General features: G+C 41.1%; 1 protein-coding gene across 2 annotated transcripts in view; it reads left to right on the top strand.

Moving 5' to 3' along the window:
- Window positions 1–20,821, top strand: part of BLK (BLK proto-oncogene, Src family tyrosine kinase) — a 608,293-nt gene that overhangs the window by 462,265 nt on the left and 125,207 nt on the right. For both annotated transcript variants that reach the window (XM_085610428.1, XM_085610427.1), the window contains one exon: window positions 1,466–1,514. In XM_085610428.1, coding sequence (XP_085466554.1) covers window positions 1,466–1,514 — 49 coding nt within the window. The remainder of the gene's footprint in view (window positions 1–1,465; window positions 1,515–20,821) is intronic.

Below are 20,821 nucleotides of genomic sequence, written 5' to 3' on the forward strand. Positions count from 1 at the left end.
TCTCTCTGCCTCATGAACTCTCCCCCTCGCCCTTTTCTTTCTGGAGTTCCTCTTAGCTCCAGTATTGCTCCTGTTGTCCCCAGACCTATCTCAGCCATAGTCTCACCTTGATCCAGTCATTTTGCCTTACTTACTGTGACTGCAGTCAACACTCAAATCATCCGGAAATTGAAGAGTGCAACCTAGAAAGTCTCCGTCTTTCAAATGATGACTGATTAACTTGGAGTCAGAAACTCTGAAGTCCTGACATGACTGTTGGCCCCACACTCAATTGAGCAGCAAAAAGCTACTGTTCCTAGTCAGTAGTTATCTAGAAAATTTGCTATGGATAGATACCCCTTTCTGCCTTAAGTCCGAAGACCATAATTATACCGATGTCTTAGATCATGTTAAATGAAATCTATAAAATCTTTTTCACTTTGCTACAATAGCACTTATCAATCCTGTACTGGAGCTCACCTTTCTTCAACCCAAAGAACACATCATTAGTAATATTTACCATGCTGAGTTTTTTTTAATCACAAATCCAATCCTCAGCTTATGTCCAGCTTTTACTTTTCTGCATTCAAAGTCCCACAGCTAATGAGTTCTGAAAATGTCGCTGTCATTCTAGTGAGCCACAGCAATGGCTTCCTTTCTTCGTCTATGCCCCTTAGAATTTATATCAAACTGTAAGTGGGCTTTCATTTAGAAAGCAATGTTCTATGTTCCTATGAAAAAGGTTTCATTTACTACTTCTTCTTTGGTCATTCCCCAGATGTTAGACCATTGAACAAACTATTGTAAAATTTGCGTTAGGTATATAGGGGCTTATTTCTACTTTGGCACCAGTTCATGGAACCACAGTTACGGCGGTAGCAGCAGCTCTACTATCCCAGCAATGGCTGAGCTCCTAAATTTACTCATGTCTGCATGGTTTTAGACATTTTTCCTCCCTAAATGGCTCCCGCACACATGAGAGAAGACCCCTCGGAGAAAATTGATCTGTGACCTCTGGTTCACCATGCCATGTTGGCATTTCTGACTTGTCATCACTTTTGTGATCCCTGATGATAGACCACAAAAGCAGGAGTCCATCTTCAGGAATCATCTAACTATTGACACCATGGGTTGAGACATTTCAAGGATTTTTCTCTCTGGGGCCATCATGGTTAATGTGAATTTTCCAAACAGAAAGGTTGCCTTAAAAAGGGGGACCCTGCCAAAACAATTTCTGCACTGGGTGAGCAGGAATTGGCGGGCCACCAGGCCCACCCCTTCAGAGAAACTGGGGAATAAATAGTAGGAGGCTTTTTTGATTTTTGATGCTTGTCCTGGTTCTAACCTCTCATTGAGGCCTATATTATTTACATCAAACCTATTAATGTAACTTTGTGGAATCCCTTTGCATCTACATTTTGTATGGCAATCATAATCATGATACCTAATTATAATTTTTAATAGTAAACTATGGTGCCTCTTACAGGGTAAAAGACAACTGTCCAGTCCCTGCAGGAACCAGCCTTCGGAGCAAGGTAAAATCTTGAGACCATAAAAAGTTGTCATTGCTTTGTGGCTGCAAAGTGTGTGTGTGGTTTGCAGATAGTTAGGTAAAGTCACCCAAAAAACTCAAAATATAAATTTTATATTTGCACTTTACCTTTATGTTTACAACCCCATGAGCCTCCTAATCATAATGTGGTTATCATTTGTATTTGTGACAAAAGACGAAGATTGAAGGTTTTGTTTGTCTTGACAAAGGCAACATATGACTCTTTGCCGAAACACATAGGGGCCTATTACGAGTATGGCGGTCCTGGGACTGCCATACTTGTGGTGGCAGTCTGACCAGCCCTGTGGGTCCACCCGCTGACTTTGGAGTGTGGCGGTCGGACCGCCACAGGACTACCGCCTCTGCCAGGATACGGGATTGAGTATCCCACGGCGGTGGTGATGAAGAAAGGGGAAGGTATATACTGGCGGTGCCAATGCGGCACTGCCAAGCATATTCCAACTTGCATATCCACTGCCCATTTCATGGCGGGGAGCCCACCATGAAAAGAGTGGCGGAAATGCAGGGCCTACCGATTCTGGGCCTATGGTGCATGCGGGCGGCTAAATGTTGTGCTCCCTTGGAAACGTTGTGGCATGCACGACATGGTGCATGCAACACCGTGCAGGAATGTGCTGCAGGCACTCTCATGGCGGCGGTCTGGTGTTAAGGTTCTCCTATGAGCCTAACACCGCTGTCGCCGCAGCACCGCCCGCCCACCCTGGATTCAACTTGGAATCTGATGGGTGGGTGCACCAGGGGCTTGGCGGTCCACTCATAATCAGTCCCATAGACCTCATCCACAGGATTTATTTAGAAGGGCACTATGACTTCCTGCTCCTACATTGAGTTGTGACACTAGAACCATGCAACATTTTTGATGACACATAGTACCTTCTTGGTTAATGTTTGGGTGCACTGTCTAGGTGTATAGTAGTTGGATCTATGTTCGACTAATTCATTCTCAGAAATGTAATATGTATTTTCTTTCCATACACTAAAAGATTCATGTATGGAAAAGTGGATAGGTTGTTTTGGTTATATCTCTGTGGCTTAATGTGTGTAAATAAAACAGGTGATGAAATATGTGTCTTTAATTAAGTATTAAAATGTATGTGTATGATTTATTTTTGGGAAGGAGCCATGACATGTGAGAAGTGAAACCTCTAGTAAGTCATGATGTCTATCTTCTCCTTCAGCAATGGTAATAAACAGCATATTACATTTTGCGCATCTGCATGTATGGTTTATGCCATGCCATTTTTTCCAAGTGTATCATTTTAAAGAAGACATTTACCAGAACCACATAAAAAAGGATTTAAAAGTATGGTAACATTTAATTTAAAAGTCCCAAGACTGTTAGAAGATTTGTTTCCATGTGTAAAGTAATTGCAATATGCAATCTATGAGGCTGTAAATAGTGTTTATATTGTGCCAATTCTGCTGTACAGTGGTAATTCATTAGAACGTCATCATTGTACTGTAGTACTAAATATTTAAATCTATGTTTATTAGTACAGTTACTCTAAATTACTTATGTAACTGAGCCACATTTATTTTCATTGACATGGCATAAATACATGTGTGCATGTGTGTGAGTATGTATGTAGTATACGTATTATGTAACAATGTAATATGGTTCAGTATTGCCATCTATGGGTTTTGGTGTCATCGTACACCAGAAGGCTGAAGGTTGAGTGGTTAGTAAATGTTACCAGAACCCGAAACGCCAATATAGGACCATATTACACATGGTACCAAGGATGTATTGTTTTTTAATTAACTTAATTATTGATTTACTACATTTGCAACATAACTTGCAGAATTTGCACAGTTCCCAAAAACTGTTGTTTCTAGCTCAAATTGGTAACCTTTAGATTATTTAGTGAATTTCAAAGTGTTTTAGATTTTATTTTCTAACTGTAACCTCTAATATTTGAGAGTAGGTATGTGAGTGACTCTATGGATCTTTGAGTGGTGTGTGAGTAGTTTTGTAGGTGTGTGTATGGCTGTATGGGTGTGTACATGGCTGTGTAAATGGGTGTGAGTGCCTGTGTGGATCTGTGAGTGGGTGATGAGTGTCTGAGTGGGAATATGAGTCGGCACATGAGTGTCTGAATAGGTCTGTGACTGGATGCAAGTGTCTGAGTGGGTCTTTGAGTGGGTGCATGAGTATCTGAGTGGGTCTGTGAGTCGGTCTGTCAGTCTCTCTCTGGGTCTGTGAGTGGGTGCATGAGTGTCTTTGAAGGTCTGTGAGTGGATGGATGTCTCTCAGTGTGTCTATGAATGCCTGAGTGAGTGCTTGAATGGATCTGTGAGTGGATGCATGAGTGTCTGAGTGTGTCTGCCAGTGGGTGTGTGAGGGTGTGAGTGGGTCTGTGAGTGGGGCATGAGTGTATGAGTGGTCTATCAGTAGGTGTGCAGTAAAAAAGTAAGGGGGGCACACAGGAGCAGGTCCTCGTGTCAGCTGCCCCTGTGACAGTCCTCCTGTCCAGCTTAAGTGCAGTCGGCTACTCTCTGCTGCCTTCGGTTTTGTGCCTCCTCTGCTCATTTTCTCCTCGTTTTTCTGCATCTTTCTGCTTGTTCTGCCCATTATTTTGCCTCTTTCTGCTCGCTCCTGACCTTTATTCTATCTCTTGCTGCTCGTTTCTGACCTCTATTTTGTCTCTTGCAGCTCGTTTCGCCCCTTTATTTGACCTCTTTCTGCTGTTGCTGACCTTTATTTTGCCTCTTTCTGCTCGTTGCTGACCTTTATTTTGCCTCTTTCTGCTCATTTCTCACCTTTATTTTGCCTCTTGCTGCTTGTTTCTTTCCTCTATTTTGCCTCTTTCTGCTCGTTCCTTGCCTTTATTTTGCCTTTTCTGCCAGTTTCTGACCTTTATTCTGTCTCTTTCTGCTCGTCTTTATTTTGCCTCTTGCTGCTCATTTCTGACATTTACTCTGCCTCTTTCTGACCTTTATTATGCCGCTTTCTGCTTGCTGCAGACCTTTATTTAGCCTCTTTCTGCTCATTTCTCATCTTTATTTTGCCTCTGGCTGCTGGTTTCGGACCTCTATTTCGCCTCTTTCTGCAAGTTTCTCACTTTTATTTGCCTCTGTTTGCTCGTTTCTCACCTTTATTTTGCCTCTTGCTGCTCGTTTCTGACCTTTACTCTGCCTCTTTCTGACCTTTAGTTTGTCTCTTTCTGCTTGCTGCAGACCTTTATTTAGCCTCTCACTGCTCATTTCTCACCTTTATTTTGCCTCTAGCTGCTCGTTTCGGACCTATATTCTGCCACTTTCTGTTCGCTTCTCACCTTTATTTTGCCTCTTTATGCTTGTTGATGCCCTTTATTCAGCCTCTTTCTGCTTGTTTTTCACCTTTGTTTTTGCTCTTTCAACTTGTTTCTGACCTTTAGTCTGCCTCTTTCTGCACCCTTCTTACCTTTATTCTGCCTCACTCTGCTCGTTTTTCACCTTTATTTTGGCTCTTTCTGCTCGTTGCTGACCTTTATGCTGCCTCTTTCTACTCGTTGCTCACCTTTATTTTGCTCTTTCTGCTTGTTGCTCGCCTTTATTTTGCCTCTTTCTGCTAATTCCTGCCCTTTGTTTTTCCTCTTACTGCTCGTTGCTGATTTTTATTCTGACGCTTTCTGCTCGTTTCTCACCTTTATCTTGCCTCTTTCTGTTCTTTGCTGACCTTTATTCTGCCTCTTTCTGCTTGTTTCTGACCTTTATTTTGCCTCTTTCTGCTCTTTTTCCCCGGAAACGCAGGGGGCCTCAAGGCACTCACGGTCCTAGCCGGCTCTCTGCCTCCTGTGGGACATTTGAGATGTCATCAGTGATGTCACTGACCATGTCATGAATGATGTAATATGTGACATCATCAGTAGTGGATTGCGGGTGCGCGAGATGTAGTTAGTACAACTAACTATATCGGAGGAATTTCAATGGTTTTGTTCGAGTGAAATGTCCAGCTGACTATAACACCCCTAAAACCTATTGTTTTTTCAGTGAATTTCTAAGGTTTTTTAAATGCTAATTCCTAACTATATCAGGCGTGAAACCTATGGTTTTTTCAGTGAATTTCAAAGGCTTTTTAAATGCTAATTCCTAACTATATCAGGCCTGAAACCTATGGTTTTTTCAGTGAATTTCAAAGGTTTTTTAAATGCTAATTCCTAACTATATCAGGCCTGAACCCTATGTTTTTTTCAGTGAATTTCAAAGGTTTTGTAAATGACAATTTTTTATGTATTAATTGTTATACTGATTTTTTTCATACTGATTTACTACATTGTTTAAACTGTTTATTTTTAGATATTTTTTTTATTACATTATACATTACAATACAAATATACTTTCTCAGAATGAATTACTTTAGTTTAAATACTTGACAAATAGGCAGTAGACTTTTAAGTACAGTAGTTACAGTTGTTGCAATAGGCAACACAATTTCAAACACAAAGCAACATTGAGCTCAATGTGAATTTATAGTCAAATGCAATTAGTTACTTTATGGATTACTTTTCTAACCACAGGACTGGATGCTAGATTCAGTCCTTGGACATCTCCTGTAAACAGTTGAGTAAAAGCGTTTTGGTTACAGTAGTGATTTTTAAGGATTATTATTGTATTTTAAAAGTTGACACTTAGAAAAATTTTCACATAGAATCACCAAGGTTATCCTATGGCAGAAAGTTCACTTAGCAGGTAAGTAGTGTTATTGTTACTTTTTCTTACTCAGTGGTGGATCCTGGATCCAGCACAGGTGAATCTCATGTAAACAGTTGAAAGAATGTGCTTAAGTCATACAGACGATTTTTTAGGAATATTTCTAGTTTGTGAAAATAGACACTTAGAAACGTTTCTGCTGAAAACCACACAATTGATTCCTATGGAAGGAAATACAAGTTACTGGTAAGTATGCTTAGAATTACTTTTCAGGGTCAGTGCTGGTCTAAAAGATGCAGCACTGGGTTCTCTCCTGATAGCAGGTGAGTAAATCGGAATTCGTAGTTCGGCTGATTTTATAGGAATATTTGTACAATGGTAAAGGAAGGGGGCGGGGCCTGAGGTGATGTGTGCAAACACGCCCTGTGGCGCGTTTGAAGTTGGGGAATTAATTCCTCTTCAATCCTGCGGTCACCTGGGGGCCAACAAGCCCACCAGGTACCTCCAGGAAGCACCACGGCCGATACTTCCTGGTTTCGACCGATTCGAATGTTTACTTTGATCTAACAACCAATCAGAATCGCGCTCGCGCACGGCACCGTACACGTACGGTAAGCTTACCGTAAGCGCACGGTAAGCGCACGGAGCGCGCTTACAGATATATATATTGATTTAAATGCTATTTTCTCAGGAACTACTGAACAGATTTACACCAGACCTACAAAAGGCACATCCTTGACCTGCAGACTACCTCTCTGCCAAATTACAAGTAATTCTGTTCAGCCGTTCGGGCTGTAGCTGTGTCTAAAGGTCCTATGGAAAAATGCATGGGGAAAACGCGTTTTGGGACCCCCCTTTTTTCTCAGCCCCCGCTTGACGAATCACCCTGAGACTTTCAGGGTAGGAGCGGAGCGTAGCGCCCCATTAGTTTTGAAAATTTCGCGAGGATTCGTCAACCGGTGCCAAAGTTATTCAAAATAGAATTTTCAGATTTCCTATGGAAACACAGTCCTAACTATAACTACCTACTGGCGACCGCCAGTAGGTAATATATATATATATATATATATATATATATATATATATATATGTATATATATATGTATATAAATTACCTACTGGCGGTCGCCAGTAGGTAGTTATAGTTAGGACCACGTTTCCATAGGAAATCCGCAACATTCTATTTTGAATAACTTTGGCGCCGGTTGACAAATCCTCGCGAATTTTTCAAAATAGGTGGGGCGCTACGCTCCGCTCCTACCCTGAAAGTCTCGGGGGGATTCTTCAAGCGGGGGCTGAGATAAAAGGGGGGTCCCAAAACGCATTTTTCCCATGCATTTTTCCATAGGACCTTTAGACACAGCTACAGCCCGAACGGCTGAACAGAATTACTTGAAATTTGGCAGAGAGGTAGTCCTCAGGTCAAGGAAGTGCCTTTTGTAGGTTTGGTGTAAATCTGTTCAGTAGATTCTGAGAAAATAGCCTTTAAATCAATATATATATCTGTGCCAGCGTACGGTGCGCTTACGGTGCGCTTACGTATGCGTACGGTGGCGTGCGCGAGCGCGATTCTGATTGGCCCTTAGATCTTAGTAAACATTCGAATCGGTCGAAACCAGGAAGCGGCGGCCGCCATTTTCTCTCTCGCACTCTGACAGGGGGTTGAAAAACCAAGTGCAAAAACATGTAAAGGGGCTGTTTACACAGCTCCCAAGCACCTAGCCATGTCGAGGGAGTCCCCAACGATCCCCCAAGTGAAAAAAGGCAATTTTAATTTTTTCGAAAATTTCGCCGATTACGCTTACCGTACGCGTACGGTAAGAAATAATAAACCTTTTCTGCATGGCTTATTAGAGCTAAACAAAACATATATTTTACCTGTCACAACGATGCTCATCATATGTCCTCCATGTGCGCACGGTGCGCGAAGCGCATCGTGCGTTCATGGCCCATCTAGCGTAACGTGGGCACCGTTACGCGCGCGCACGGAACGAACTGCGTTAAGTGGGCGCGCATGCCACAAATGGCGTAAAGTAACTTAGCATTTAAAAAACCGTACAAATTCACTGAAAAAACCATAGGTTTCACACACGTTATAGTTAGGAATTAGCATTTAAAAAACCTTGCAAATTCACTGAAAAAAACATAGGTTTCACACATGTTATAGTTAGCTGGACATTTTACTGATAAAAAACCAATGAAATTCCCCCGTTATAGTTACTGTAGGCAACTATAACTCACGCGACCGTAATCCTCTGCTGATGACATATGTGTCTTTATGAAAAAAAAATATTTGTAATATATGTATAGCTAAAATTTAATGGAAGAAGACATGGGCAAATAAGTGTCTAAATACAGTATTAGCATCAGCAGAGGATTACGGTCGCGTGAGTTATAGTTGCCTACAGTAACTATAACGGGGGAATTTCATTGGTTTTTTATCAGTAAAATGTCCAGCTAACTATAACATGTGTGAAACCTATGGTTTTTTCAGTGAATATATATATATATATATATGTATATATATATTATCTACTGGCGGTCGCAAAAAGCATTGCAGTTAATAGAAGGTTTTAAGACTTTAGTTACATTATAAATCATTTGTTGATGGTACCATACTCATTTTAGGAATTGTGGTATGTTCTAAGGTGATTTCACCATGTGAAAAAGCCTTCTGCTGGGATATCATGATTGAGAGAAAAATATTTTCTCATGCTTTTCCCACAGAGGTTTGGAAGGTGATCTATAAGCTAAACATGAGAGCTTATTTTCTGTAAATTCACATTATCTTTCTCAGTCATGTGAGAATGAAGTCTGACATTCTCAGTAAAACATGTACATCCAACAAGGGCAGAGACTGTCAGTTGATTCCTTTGTGTTCTACTGCAGCTTCCCAGAGTGTTCCAAAGAACAACTAGAGCGCTAACAGTCCTACTTATGATAAACGTATGGCACACCTGAAGCCATCTTGCTTGGATTAAAGTGGTAACTCTTAAAACATTTAATTTAAAAAGGAACAAAATGAGGGGGTTCATTTTTCCATAACAAGTATGATTAGTGCTGCAGAAAGAAAAACTAGGGCACATTTTGACTTCTGAAATCCTCTTTTATTTCATTACAAAATTCTGACATGCAGACTGAAACATGCACTTTCAATACCAGCAGCAGTTTTCCCTGGTGAGCAGTGGCTTTACTACAGTGATCTAATGAGCAAAAAGAGTGCTAACATTCTGAATTTATGGCAAATGTGTGACACATCTGAATGCCTTCTTGATGGAATCAAAGTAAAAACTGAAAGTATTTCCTACTGAGGAGACTGCAGTAAATGAGGAAATTAGGAAACTTCATAACAAATAAGTCTCCCAAGATGGCCACCAGAGACAAAAGAGCCCAAATGTAGCCCAAATATCACCCAGATGTAGCCCAAGTATAGCCCAATGACAGAATGTCCGAGTGTTCTTAAAAACAACTAGAGCGCTTACTGTCTTCATTATGACAAAAGTATGGCACACCTGAAGCCATCTTGATTGGAATAAACTGGTAACACTTAAAACATTTAATTTAAAAAGGAACACAATGAGGGGGTTCAATTTGCCATAGAAATTATGATTAATGCTGAAGAAAGAAAATGATGGCACATTTTGAGTGACTTCTCAAATCCTCTTCTATTTCATTAAAAAATTCTGACATGCAGACTGAAACATGCACTTTTAATACCAGGAGCAGACTTCCATGGTGAACAGTAGTTTTACTACAGTGATCTAATGAGCAACTAGAGTGCTAACTTTCAGAATTTATGGCAAATGTTTGACATATCTGAATACCTTCATGATGGAATCAAAGTAAAAAACTGAAAGCATTTCCTACTGAGGAGACTGCAGTACATGAGGAAATTAGGAAACTTCATAACAAATAAATCTCCCAAGATGGCCACCGGAGACAAAAAGAGCCCAAATGTAGTCCAAAATCACCCAGATGTAGCCCAAATATAGCCCAATGACAGAAGTGTGCAGAACACTTATTATTTTGTGTTTTTGCAGTGTTATATAGTGCACACTTGTCAGGTATTGGAGTGCTTTACATGAGCATTGGTTACATCACACAAGAACAAATTCATTTTGGTTGTAGAGATGGGGAGACTAAGTGATTTGACCAGAATCACAGAATTCCCCAGTTGCAAAGTCTGCAGTTCTGGAAGTAACACCACATCCTCTCCCCTAAGTGCAACATTTAATCAAGTGGTCAACTGGATATAAAAACATAAAGATAACAAATAATTTAAAAGTGCTTTGTCGCTATTTGAAAACTCAGAAAATATGTCCTTATTTTAGTCTTTTAGAGCACTAACCATAATTTTGATGCCAATAAGACCCTCTCATATATGTAATTTCTAAAGGAAATGCTCTAGGTATTACAGTTTTGATTACATCAAGATGACGTCAGGCGTTCCACACTTTTGTAATAAATATAGAATGTTAGCAATCAAGTTGTTCATTAGGATACTGTTGAGAGGCAGAGGCCAGGGGCACGGACTCTGAAAATTGAAGGCAGGTAGGAAGGTGCAAAGGCAACAATTTAACCACACTGAGCAGGCAGGAAGGGCCGTGGCAGCACAACAGACTATGGAGGGCAGTGGAAAGGGGGGCAGGGGCAACAAACCAACAATACAGGACTTGCAAGAGAGGCTGTGGCAATGTAATAGACCATTGTGGGCAGAAGGAAGAGGCAATGGTAGTACAACCATACATGCCAACAGACCCGATTCAGCCAGGAAACGTCCAATGTTTTTAAGCTCAAATGGGCTTTATTTGATCTGTCTCCTGTCTACAATCCCCTCTTTTTCAATGTAACTCAAAGGGGAAAATCAATACCCCAGTTTTTTTTCAAAATCTCCCTCTTACCAAGTTCAAAATTTTCACAAGTATGGTACATTGGATCATGGAAGGAAATGGGGTAGGGACATGGACTTGGATAACAGAGGACAGGAGGGACATGGAGAGGTGTACAAAACTGACCCTGCAGGGCAGGCATCAGGGTTTGCAGCAGCACAATACACCACACAGGGCATGCGGGACGGGAGTGCAGCACAACAATCCATAGAATGCAAGAGGGAGGGGACAGGACCATGCACATGGACAACAGAGAACAGAGGGGCAAGAGGCAATGGTAGCTAGCTGACCATAATGGACAGACAGGAGAGAAAGCTGCAGCATAACAGACCATAAAGGGCAGGAGGGACGGATCAGGGGCATTACAATGGAACAGACAAGCCAGGAGGGAGGGAGTAGGGGTCTGCACATGTAAACAGAGGGCTGGGGGCAAGGGGGCAGGGCAGGAGCAGCAAGATAGCCATGGAGGTCAGGCAGGATGGGCACTAGAAGCAAGACACACCATGAAGAGCAACAGTGAGACTGTGATGGCATACACACAGACCATGGAGGCAAGGTGGGAGGGGGTCAGGGGCAGCTAACTGACCACACAGGGAAGGTGGGAGGGGCCATGGCAGCACAGAAGACCATGCATGGCAAGTGGGAGGGTTAGTGGCAGCACAATGGTTATGATGGGCAAGAAGGAGGGTGCAGGGGCATGCACAAAGGACGATGGAGGATAGAAGGGAGGGTCAGGACCTGTGCACAGACAAGAAAGTTCAGGGGAAGGGGCCTCACAACAGACCGCATGGGGCAGGCAGGAGGAGCAGTTGCAGCACAACAGACCAGGGAGGGCAGAAGGGTGTGGCAGTACAATGGACCATGTAGGACAGGAGGAAGAGGATAGGGGCACGGCATGTGGGCAGGCAGGGTGGAGGTGGTAGGGACAGGTGACAGTCATCTGACAATGCTAGGCAGGTGGGAGGGGAGTGGCAGCTCAACAGAACACTCAGAGTAGATAGGAGTGGCAGGTCCATGGAACATGGTGGGCAAAAAGGATGGAGCAGGGGCATGCACAAAGACATCGGAGGGCAGGGGGGAAGGAGAATAGGGGCAACAAGCTAAGCACAGAGTTTAAGCAGGAGGTCTATGATGGGGCATAGAATTGGGCAATGGAGGGCAGGAGGAGGGGACTGGTACATCATACTAAATTGAGGGCAGTGGCAGCACATCAGACCATGCATGGCAGGAGGGAGGAGGCTCGTCCATGGATTCACACAACAGAGGATAGGGAGGAGGGGGATGGGGCAGCAAGCTAACTGTTCAGAGAAGGCGGGTATTAGGAACTTTATTGTTTTTAAAACGTGTGTCTGTGCGAAGTACTTAAAATATGAACAAGTATGCAGCATAATCTCACTTTTATTCAGGAAGAAGAGGACGTTTGTGACTGTGACTCCGGGCTCACTTGGCAGAAACACCCCCTGACCCTCCACCCCCTATCGCAAAATGTAATGCCCGTGAAAAGGGTAGGTGAACACAGTGTTATATAGAACATAGTCCTGAGAGCACGATTGAAAATGAAAACTAGATATAGTGTATGGTATAGACTATGCACCAAAAAGTGTGATATAAGATGAACCGGGCGTGAAATATAATATGCAATACATTGTGCGCAATGACAGATTCATTGGAGAGCGCGAGATAGCACAGGCACTAGCGCGTGCTATGCGATGTGCGCCTTGGAGTGTAATATGCAAAGGGCAGTGTTGTGTAACCTAACTAGTCTCTAAAGTTGTAATATAAAATATGTGCTGGGGAGTGTAACGTTGCATATGCACTGTGACAAAGATATGGATCCCAGATTGTAATATGTATGGCATAGCACTGTGCGTTATAACATAGGCATCGAGGAAGGCACGTTAGATGGGGCAATATAACCCGTGCGAAGACAAGTGTGGCATGACATATTCACGGGGTGGTGTTACAGTGCACATGGGCTAGAGAGTGTCATAGCATATGCACTAGCTGGTGTAATACAACACAGAGGTGTGTGGCACTCGGCAGGCAATGGTGAGTGTAACACAGCATTGGGCTCTGCCAGGAGCGCGCTGTGACTCTCAAGTGATGTTCGTCCCCTTTCCAAAGAGTAAAATAAAAAGTATTACACATCCTGCAGTGGATGTGTGTTTTATTAACCGTGAGGGGGGTTTCTTACATAGTTTTGGTCGAATTTGTGTCGAATCCCCTTTGAATGGCTTGGTGTGCATGTGTATTAAATGTGCCCGTCAATAGCTACCCATGTTTGTATAAATAAACGACAAGGGTGTCTACCGGGATTAGGCACGGTAGGGCATCAGACATGTCATAGCTTCACTAGTGGTGTAAATACATTCCACGTGGATTCATTGTATGCATAGTCGCCTTTTAATGAATATCACTCAAATCGTCATGGTGATAGGTACGTACGGTTTGTCCAGCATGTCCTAGGTGTGTCTATAAATATATATTTGTTTTAAATAATAAAAAACAGTGGCCGGCCCTGAGGATTGGGGTCAAAAAAATTTAATTAGGAGACAGGCCCTGGGGGATGGGGTCATCAGGACCAATAAATTAGAATAAGAAGGGGAACCACACAGCCCCCCCTTCTTAAAAAATTGGCATCGTGACGGAGTCCACGCCCCCTCCTTGCAGCACTCTGCAAACGCGCCCCCTGGCGATTTGTAAGTTGGAGAATTAAGTCCTCTTCAATACTGAGGGTCCCTGAGGGCCAACTAGCCCAACAGGCATCTCCAGTATGCGCCAGGGAGCTGCGCTGCAGACAGGTGTTCTGAGGTCAAGCCCCTTTTTACACCTCTCTGCAACGCAGCTCTGTGGCGTTTACTGGAGGTACCTAGTGGTCTAGTTTGACCCTAGGGACCCTTAGGATTCAAGGGGACTTAATCTCTCAACTTAGAACAGCCACAGGGCGCGTTTACACAGTGGTGAAGGGAGGGGACGGGGCCTGAGGTGACGTGTGCAAACACGCACTATGAAACGTTTTAAATTGGGGATATAATTTCCCTTCAATACTGAGGGCCCCTGGGGGCTAATTAGTCCACCAAGTGCTTCCAGTAAGCGCCACTGAGCTGCATTGCAGAGAGGTGGTCCAGGCTGTGCCACTTTTTACACCTCTCTGCAACGCAGCTCTGTGGCACTTACTGGAGGTACCCAGTGGGCTAGTTGGACCCTAGGGACCCTCAGGATTCAAATGAACTTAATCTCCCAACTAAAAACGGACACAGGGCGTGTTTACACAGTGGTGAAGGGAGGGGACGGGGCCTGAGTTAACGTGTGCAAAAATGCCCTGTGGCCTGTTTTAAGAGGTAGTTTTAATCCCCCTGCCCTATTATATACTAGGGGCTTACAGAGGAGGTCATGCTAATCACAGGGGGACCCCAACGCATAATGTTCCCTAGTGTATGTAGGTGTTTTCACTGTATTCTAAGTGTCTTTTAACATAGCACTGGCTCTAGGACTGGTTAGTCAGACTCACTTACCACCAGTATCCGTCTGAAAAAGTTGAGGGTACAGGATGATTTTGCAACAAGGATTCTTTCTGCTCTTCTTTTTGTTTTTTCTGCACGTTATCCTTCTTCCTGCACTTTTCTTCGTCTTTGAGGACTTCTGTTGCTTCATTCTTCACATGTAGGCATAGTTAGAAATTAGCATTTAAAAAACCTTTGAAATTCACAGAAAAAACCATAGGTTTCAGGCACGTTATAGTTAGGAATTAGCATTTAAAAAACCTCAGAAATTCACTGAAAAAACCATAGGTTTCAGGGGTGTTATAGTTAGCTGGACTTTCACTTGTACAAAACCATTGAAATTCCCCCGTTATAGTTAGTTCAGCTAACTATAACTCGCGCGCCCGCAATGCACTGCTGATGACGTCACATATTACATCACTCACGACATGGTCAGTGACATCACTCATGACATCACTAATGACATCACTGATGACATCTCAAATGACATCCCTGATGACATCACTGATGACATCATCATTTAGTGAATGTCTGTTTTTCTGAAAATTAAATATGTTTTATATTTGTATATCTCAAGGTCGATGGAAGAATAAATGGGTATATAAGTTTCTAAATGGATGATTTGTTTTTGTAAAATATATTGTATAACTGACTGATTAAGTGTATCTTAGTCAATACATGGCTTAGTGAGTAATGTTTAAATATGTAAATATCTCTATCAGTCTCTCACTTTGTGTATAAGTGGCTGCATGGGTTGGTGAGTAGTCTATATAGGCTATTAGTTGGTCTTTTGAGTATCAGTACGAGTGTCTGAGTGTCTGTATGGTTCGGTGGGGGGTATTACGTAGTGCATAAGTGCATGAATGAGTGACTCACTGTTTGTATGTGTTGAAGACAGCATGTGTGCAAGACTGTATGGGTGGATGAGTGTGTGCATGGGTGTGTTAGTGAGTGAATGACTGTCTCAATAGTGTCTTTATGAGTAACTACATATGTTTTAAACTAGTATATGTGACTATTGGTGTATATAAGTGAGTATATGTGAGAGTGAGAGATTGAAAGAGTTCCTGTATGAATAAGTATGTGTTTCTATAATTGATTGTTTAAAAGACTAAGTATGTGTAAGTTTCCGTAGAAGTAAGTGTGGTGGTGTGTGTATAACTGTATATGCAAGTAAATGTATGTTTGATTCTTTATTAGCATGAGTGACTATGTGTGTGAGTAACTCTATGGATGAGTGGCATTGTGTAACAGGATGTATAGGTGTATGAGTACATATGATGAGTGAGTACATGTATGAGTGACTGTATAGGACTGTTGGTGAATGAGTGGATGTGTATGTGGATCTTAGAATTACTGAAGAGGTTGTTGTAACTGGTATTGGTATGTCCATTGTTTTGAAATTTTTATTTTTGAATGTGTGTATCAAAGGTTATATTAGGGTGAGAGGAGGTCTGCCACTCTATCACAAGGATTTGTCATTTGAGATGTCATCAGTGATGTCATGAGTGATGTCACTGACCATGTCATGAGTGATGTAATATGTGACGTCATCAGCAGTGCATGGCGGGCGCGCGAGTTATAGTTAGCTCCAGCTAACTATAACACCCCTGAAACCTATGGTTTTTTCAGTGAATATATATATATATATATATCCAAAGATGCGAAAGCAATTCTTCGTACGCTCTCAGAAGAACAGACCACAAACGGGGATCTCTTGAAAGGGGTGTTTTAATTCACTACGCGTTTCAGCTCGAAAGCCTTGTTCACGTGAAAGATTGTGTACAACATGGTGATTGATAAAGTTACTTCAGTCGACATCAACATAGGACAACCGATGACTGGATGATTGAACAATGGCAGACATCTTGGAATGTAGTATGCTGTATTACAAGTGAGTATATTTCATTCAGTACTCGCCACACAAAATTAATTTATCAACGCCAGGGTGGTATTCAAAATAAAAGATAAAATAGCATTGCAATGGTGTGGCACAGATGTGCCGAGTGAAACAGTCAGTAAAGTCACCATGCGCGAATATTTGATGTCGTGCCTTCGGTGTGTTATGAAGGCAATCCTGGGCCATGTTGTAAAAATGACATGAGATGCAAACAAATAAATGCGTAGTGCGCAAAATGCGTTCTGATATTCATGCCCCAGTAGTTACATACACCGTTCTACCAATTGGTTCAGCAAAATATTTTTACAAAAGTTGAATAAACTTATAAACTGTCAAGTGACAAATCAAAGAGCGTGAAGGGCATTAGACATGTGCTGCAAATGCACGAAGTACTATTGGAGTACAAAAATGAGTGTAAACTGGACAAAATGTCACGGAATAAATGTCCTCTCATGTTCATGCCCCAGTAGTTGCATACACTGTACTGCCAATTAGTTCAGCAAAATATTTATACAAAAGTTGAAAGAACTTTTAAACTGTCAAGTGACAAATCAAAGAGCGTGAAGGGCATTAAACACATGCTGCAAATGCACGAAGTACTATTTGAGTACAAAGATGTAAACTCGACAAAATGTCACGGAATAAATGTCCTCATGGAGGTGTCCATCTGAAGGTGTCCATCTAAAATGGGTGGCCGAGTGGCCTGTGCATGAAACACCAATCAAGAAGATGCCCTTGACACATGACAGAACAGTGGCGTAAAAGGGCAGTAAAACAATAACTGTGTTGTAAAATACAAAGATGGATTGAACTATACCATGGTCATCCGGTTGTCTTAATGGAAGAAACAAAGATCATCAATCACCGTGCTCAAGGAGTGAAGGAGGGAAGGAAGGGTAGGTAGCCCGTGTGTGGTGAGTGACGGTGTTTGGGCACCTTCCTTGCTTCCTGGAAACAAAGAAGAAAAAAACATAATGTTAAAAGTTGCTTAGAAAGTTATCGCAATACTTCATGAAACACAATCTAACGAGGAGAGAGAATTGGTTAGAAAGTTAAAAACATCTCATATTGCAACTGAGAACAGGAACAAGAAAAGGGGGGGAAAAGAACCAGGGACATAATGACAACACTGCACATCATTCTCTCAGGTGAACAGCTAATTCCTCATCCTGATTAAGGCCCCCTGGGTCTTTGGTTTGAAAATCTATTATGTATTTGGACTCACGCTGCCTCAATTTAAGTACCCTATTGCCTCCTCTGGGATTCTTAGTAATCTGTACAAGGATGAAGAATTTTAAGAGTGCAGGATTGGAAAAATGTTTGGCTTTGAAATGACGAGCCACGGGGTACTTATCATCATTATGTGCAATGGCGCGATAGTGTTCGAGAACACGCTTTAAATGCAGCTAAATTGAAATAGAAAAATATCACTAGGAATCAGTTACTCTATCTGAATATTAGATCAAAGAAGGAAAATGTAGTAACCAGATTAATTACATGTCCCCTAAAGTGTATCAGATAATGAGACAGCATTGGCATGTAGTGAGTAGTGATTCAATAATAGGAAAATATCCACCATTGGCACCCCCAGTTATTTATAGGAAAGGTAAGACTTTAGGAGATAGCTTAACGCATAGTTACTTTATGAGGAGTCATAAACCTGGCACCTGGTTATCTACCACCAAGGGGTTCTTTAAATGTAATCACTGTACAGCCTATAGAATGGTTAAAAATTTCTCAGTATTTTAGTATTCAGATGGACAGAAAAGAAGGGCGAATGCGTTCTACAATTGTAATACAGATTATTGTGTTTATGTGCTGAGCTGTCCTTGTCCCTTAATGTATGTAGGGAGCACTATTTTTCCACTGAAGAGGCGTATATTGGAACATCAGGGTGCTATTAGGAATCATGATTTTACTTATTCAGTGGCTTAGACATTTTTATGATGAACATGAAAGTGATCCAGGTTTGTTGAATTATTTTGCGGTAGATAGAATTCCCCGGAATATAAGAGGTAATAGAGTAATGAATTTGAGACGCCTAGAAGCAAGATACATCCAGGACCTGCATACAAAATTCCCCAGTGGGTTGAATAAGGATGAGGAGCTGGAAGTCCATCTGGGTTGATCAAGGATGATTGCTATCCTTTTTTCTTCGTTTATGGGACATGAATATTGTAGGTGTACACTGAATGCTAGCATAGGGTCCTCAGTTCAATCGCTGTTTTTGTATATTTCCACTTCATAATGAAGACTTATTTATGGATATTTATGATATATGTATAATTATAGATGCAATTGCATTATTTATAATTAATGTTTATCTAACTATATTTGAAAAGAATTCCTTAATCAGATGGTATATTGTATACATCTATTTATTGATATTTATATTAGAAAACATTGAATATGCCATTGGATAATTGATTGGATATATTTATATATTAGGATTATCAAGGATTATTATGTATTTATTTATAAGTATTTATTTAGAATATCCTATAGGCCTAAATGTTTTGAGGTAAATGTTATGATTATGTGATTTCTAGTAGATTCTGAGAAGATTGTTTTTCATTTGATTAATGTATTTGGTTAGCTATTGGATTTGGGCACTGGCCCAAGATATTATGCTGCCAACCTCGGAGTTCCCATGGCCAAGTATCATGCATACATTGAAACAAGCTGATAATATTGTTTTTATGTATGTCTTATAGTAAAAATATTTTTATAAAAAAACAGCAAAAAGGTAAAAAGCATGTTTAAAAATAAGAATGTATTGTAATGAAATGCCTATTAAGCAATCTATCTCCTGATTGATGAGGAAAAGATGGAGGTAGATAGAAAGAATACGGAGGTATTTCTTTAATTTTACAATTTGCTGTGCCTTTAAATCTGCTTGGGCCAAGAGTGAATGTAACTTTGACAAAGGCTAGGATCAGCTGAAACACTTTAGTACAGACACGAGAAAATAAAGGAATTAAGACTATTACCTTGCTGAAGTGCCCACCTCTGCTCTTTTTTTGCGAAGAGAGTTCTGAAGAATATCTATCTATCTATCTATCTATCTATCTATCTATCTATCTATCTATCTATCTATCTATCTATCTATCTATCTATCTATCTATCTATCTATCTATCTATCTATCTATCTATCTATCTATCTATCTAAAGAGAACTTACTAAAGAGGAAACTACATTATTGGAATTTGGACTTTCTTTATGCCTCACCTCTTGTTTTGATTATGCACAGGTCAGGATTAACCTTTTTTTGTTCATTAGAAAATTAAAATGGAACAAAATACTCAAATCCAAAAGCCAGTCATGTATTATGCTGAAAATGCACCATATGTGATTTACAAATTGGGGAAGTGGAGGGACTCCATGCTTTAGAAACGCTATATCAAGAAAGTGAGGGAGGGGATGGGGATCCCCATATTGAGATGGACAATATGATGCAGAATTTGTGGATTGATATTAGATCAGCCAGTAAGAGTGGTTTTAAACCCAAGTCTCATGCCATTCCCCTAACAATCTGGATGTGTTTCATGAGATGGTGATTAGAGACCTGGTGCCGTTGAGAAAGAAGGGTGGGTTGTGTATTGACAATCTTACACCAGAATTGAGGAAGGCATTACAATCCCTTAAGGATGACACCTCCATTGCTATTAAAAACTGTGACAAGGGAGGGAATGTCATAATCATGGATTCGGACAAGTACAATCAGGAAGCTATGAGACAGCTGGGGGATTTCAGGTGTTATAAGGTGATCACAATTTATGAATATTAGGCTTGCATGAATAAATTTCAGTCACAGCTCAGGAATTGGTGTGATGAAACCATTTTAGATCAAGATGAATTCAGCTTTTTAAGATCTGAACATCCAAGAATTCCTTCATTTTATCTGTTGCCGAAGGTCCATAAAAAACTGCACAATCCCCCTGGAAGACCTATAGTTTCGACTAATGAGAGTTTCCTAGAAAATACAGCTACATATATCAATTCCTTCCTATTTCCATTTGTAAAAACACTTCCCTCATATTGCAAGGACAGTGGTGATTTCCTTGCCAAAATCAATGATCTTGTCTTGACTGACTCATATATTATGATTACATTAGATGTCACTGCCCTATACACTTCCATTGACCATGAATTTGGGGTGCTTGCTTGCAAATATTTTCTGAAAAAAAGACCAGCATGTTTTTTAGAGCATAATCGAATGCTTATTGATATGATTTGTGTTTGCTTGAAGGATAATATCTTTATGCATGACGGGACCATATATGGACAAAAAATGGGGACTGCCATGGGCACCTGCTTCGCCCCCAGCTTTGCCAATCTGGTGATG

The sequence above is a fragment of the Triturus cristatus genome, chromosome 6 (genome assembly GCF_964204655.1).
Source record: "Triturus cristatus chromosome 6, aTriCri1.1, whole genome shotgun sequence".
Lineage (NCBI taxonomy): Eukaryota > Metazoa > Chordata > Amphibia > Caudata > Salamandridae > Triturus > Triturus cristatus.